The following is a 2983-nucleotide window of genomic DNA, read 5'->3' as shown; positions in this document are numbered from 1 at the left end:
AACTCTATTTCATTAATGCCTTTGAGTTCTACAAGAAACGGTAAGGTTTGTTTTCGGTTATATCCTTTTGAATGCTTCTGTAGGAGATATCTAAAATGAAAGGATAAAGTGAAAGTTGGTGTTTTTAATGGAGTTACTATGAGTCCAGTGATTGTCTAACAGGTACCCTTAGATATTAGCATAGTTTTAAAGGGTTCTGTGACTTTGACGATAGTTTAACGGTTATTCATGGTTTTCAAGGATGTTTGGTGAATCCAGTGACTGTTCAGCTGGTTTAAATAGAGATTATCATGTTCTTTAATAGGTTTTGTGGTTCCAGTGAACAAGTGATAAAAGACTTGAAACCTCCAATGTAAACGCCCTGACTGCAACCCATATCCCCTTCCCACCCTACCCGCCAGGTTGGAACGCCCTCTATTTCTGGTGGTAAGTGACGACCCAGAATGGTGCAGAGAAAAGCTACAGGCAAAGGATGTGCTAGTCATTGGTGAGTTAGTTGTTGTTTTCATCGTATTTGTTGTCATATTTTTTTTTGTTTTGTTCACTAATATAATCATTATTATATATCACGTTAAATAAAACACAAAAAAACTCATCAAAACGAGTAAGTTATCACATAAAGAAAGAAAAACCTTTGGAATACGGAAGTTTCCAATATAGTCCCCCCCACCCTACCCACCCAACAAAAAAAAAAAAAAAAAAATATATATATATATATATATATATATATATATATATATATATATATATATATATATATATATATATATATATATATATATATATATATATATATATATATATATATATATATATATATATATATATATATATATATATATATATATATATATATATATATATATATATATATATATATATATATATATATATATATATATATATATATATATATATATATATATATATATATATATATATATATATATATATATATATATATATATATATATATATATATATATATATATCTATCTATCTATCTATCTATCTATCTATATATATATATATATATATATATATATATATATATATATATATATATATATATATATATATATATATATATATATATATATATATATATATATATATATATATATATAGATAGATAGATAGATAGATAGATAGATAGATAGATAGATATATATATATATATATATATATATATATATATATATATATATATATATATATATATATATATATATATATATATATATATATATATATATATATATATATATATATATATATATATATATATATATATATATATATATATATATATATATATATATATATATATATATATATATATATATATATATATATATATATATATATATATATATATATATATATATATATATATATATATATGGTATAAAAACATTAACACCTGCTAAACCAACACAAAAACCACACAAAACAATATATAAAGCTCAAAGATACTGACCACACTAAGACCTGCTAAAATATGAAGAAATACAGAAACACAAGAACTTAAGAAAAATAATAAGACTAAAACCTGCTACATTATCACAGGACGAAACAAAATCCCTTTCAAATACACAAACACCCACTATAACCTTAAAAAAAAAAAAAAAAAAAAAAAACTAACCTTGTTTCATCCACCAGCCTCGGAGATCCCAGAAGAAGACATGGCGGTGATGAGCTTAGGAGATCATCATATCATAAGCTACGGGACCTTCAGCTTCATGGGAGCCTTGCTGGGGAATGGCAACATAACACACCCGCTTACCAAGAACCCTCGCTACAGCTTCGTGAAGTGTATCAAGTCCCCAGTCTTTTACAATGTTGATAGGGGCGACAATCAGGAATATCATGAATGAATGCAATTTAGTTACCTATGCATTTTATGTTTTTTATCTTTTTTTATTTTACTTGAAAATTACTTTCTTTTGCACCAAGTGTTTTTCAAGTTTTTGTATACCTTTTCTTTCTTTCTGTGAATTTTACACTCTTCTGTTTTTAAATCGTTTGAAAAGCATGCAATGTTTTTAATATACATTATATTTTTCTATACCATTATTTTTCTTCTATATCACAGTGGGCCGCCGTGGTACAGTAGAACCACGCGCATTTTGGTGGCTGGGAGATTCCAAGCGCAATGGTTCCAATTTTGGACACTGTCCAAGTGTAGGAAGAGCTTACACTCAGGATAACGGTTTCCTAACGGATGGATTTTCAAATAAGATGTATTCTAAATACCTCCTGTGGCCCGTAATTCCTGTAAAAATCTCACACTGAAGTGGCGTCACATCAGTGGCCTTTCTGTGACCATAACTACTTTCAAAAGGCTCCACAGTGTTTCTATAATGCTATAGATATTTGTAGATGACATTCTCATCAATATCTCTACTTTTCGAAAATAATCTATCTACCAGACAATATATGATTTAATGGATATTTCTTGTAATAATAATATTATGTAAAACAATAAAGAAGAAATAGTTCCGGTTTTTATAACATTATCCATATTACTAAGACACTATTACTATAACACCTATTTCTAATATATATATATATATATATATATATATATATATATATATATATATATATATATATATATATATATATATATATATATATATATATATAAGAGCTATGGGTAAAAAAGGTACAGAATTACTGGCTTCTGCATTTTCTATGGATGTCGATACTTTAAGTGAAAAACAGGATATATTCAGGGATAACAATGACACAACCACACTTCCCACAAACTCTTATATTTTCATGGACGGAAATAAAAAATAAATAAATAAATAAAATAAAATAAAAAAAATAGAAAAAAAAAAAGGGAAAATCACCCTTAGCCTAACCTTCAAATCCATAATGAAAAACAGTGGAATTCGAGACGTTAGTAAAGTTAACGGTAAAAAAAAGAAAAAAACCCATAAGAAATCAATTACTTTCATATTTTAAGTGATAGAAT

At 25.7% G+C, this 2983-nt stretch overlaps 1 protein-coding gene across 1 annotated transcript in view; it reads left to right on the top strand.

Moving 5' to 3' along the window:
• LOC123503641 (galactoside alpha-(1,2)-fucosyltransferase 1-like) overlaps positions 1 to 2448 on the top strand; it is a 5946-nt gene extending 3498 nt beyond the window's left edge. Inside the window, exons 4-6 of the mRNA XM_045253614.1 lie at positions 1 to 40; positions 402 to 487; positions 1663 to 2448. The exon at positions 1 to 40 is cut by the window's left edge and continues 445 nt beyond it. Of these exons, the coding sequence (XP_045109549.1) occupies positions 1 to 40; positions 402 to 487; positions 1663 to 1877 (341 nt within the window). The 3' untranslated portion in view covers positions 1878 to 2448. The remainder of the gene's footprint in view (positions 41 to 401; positions 488 to 1662) is intronic.
• Positions 2449 to 2983: the final 535 nt, after the last annotated feature.

Source organism: Portunus trituberculatus, chromosome 1 (assembly GCF_017591435.1).
Source record: "Portunus trituberculatus isolate SZX2019 chromosome 1, ASM1759143v1, whole genome shotgun sequence".
In the NCBI taxonomy this organism is placed as follows: Eukaryota; Metazoa; Arthropoda; class Malacostraca; order Decapoda; family Portunidae; genus Portunus; species Portunus trituberculatus.
The sequence above is the reverse complement of the archived record's forward strand: the minus strand, read 5'-3'. Positions and strand labels throughout refer to the sequence as shown.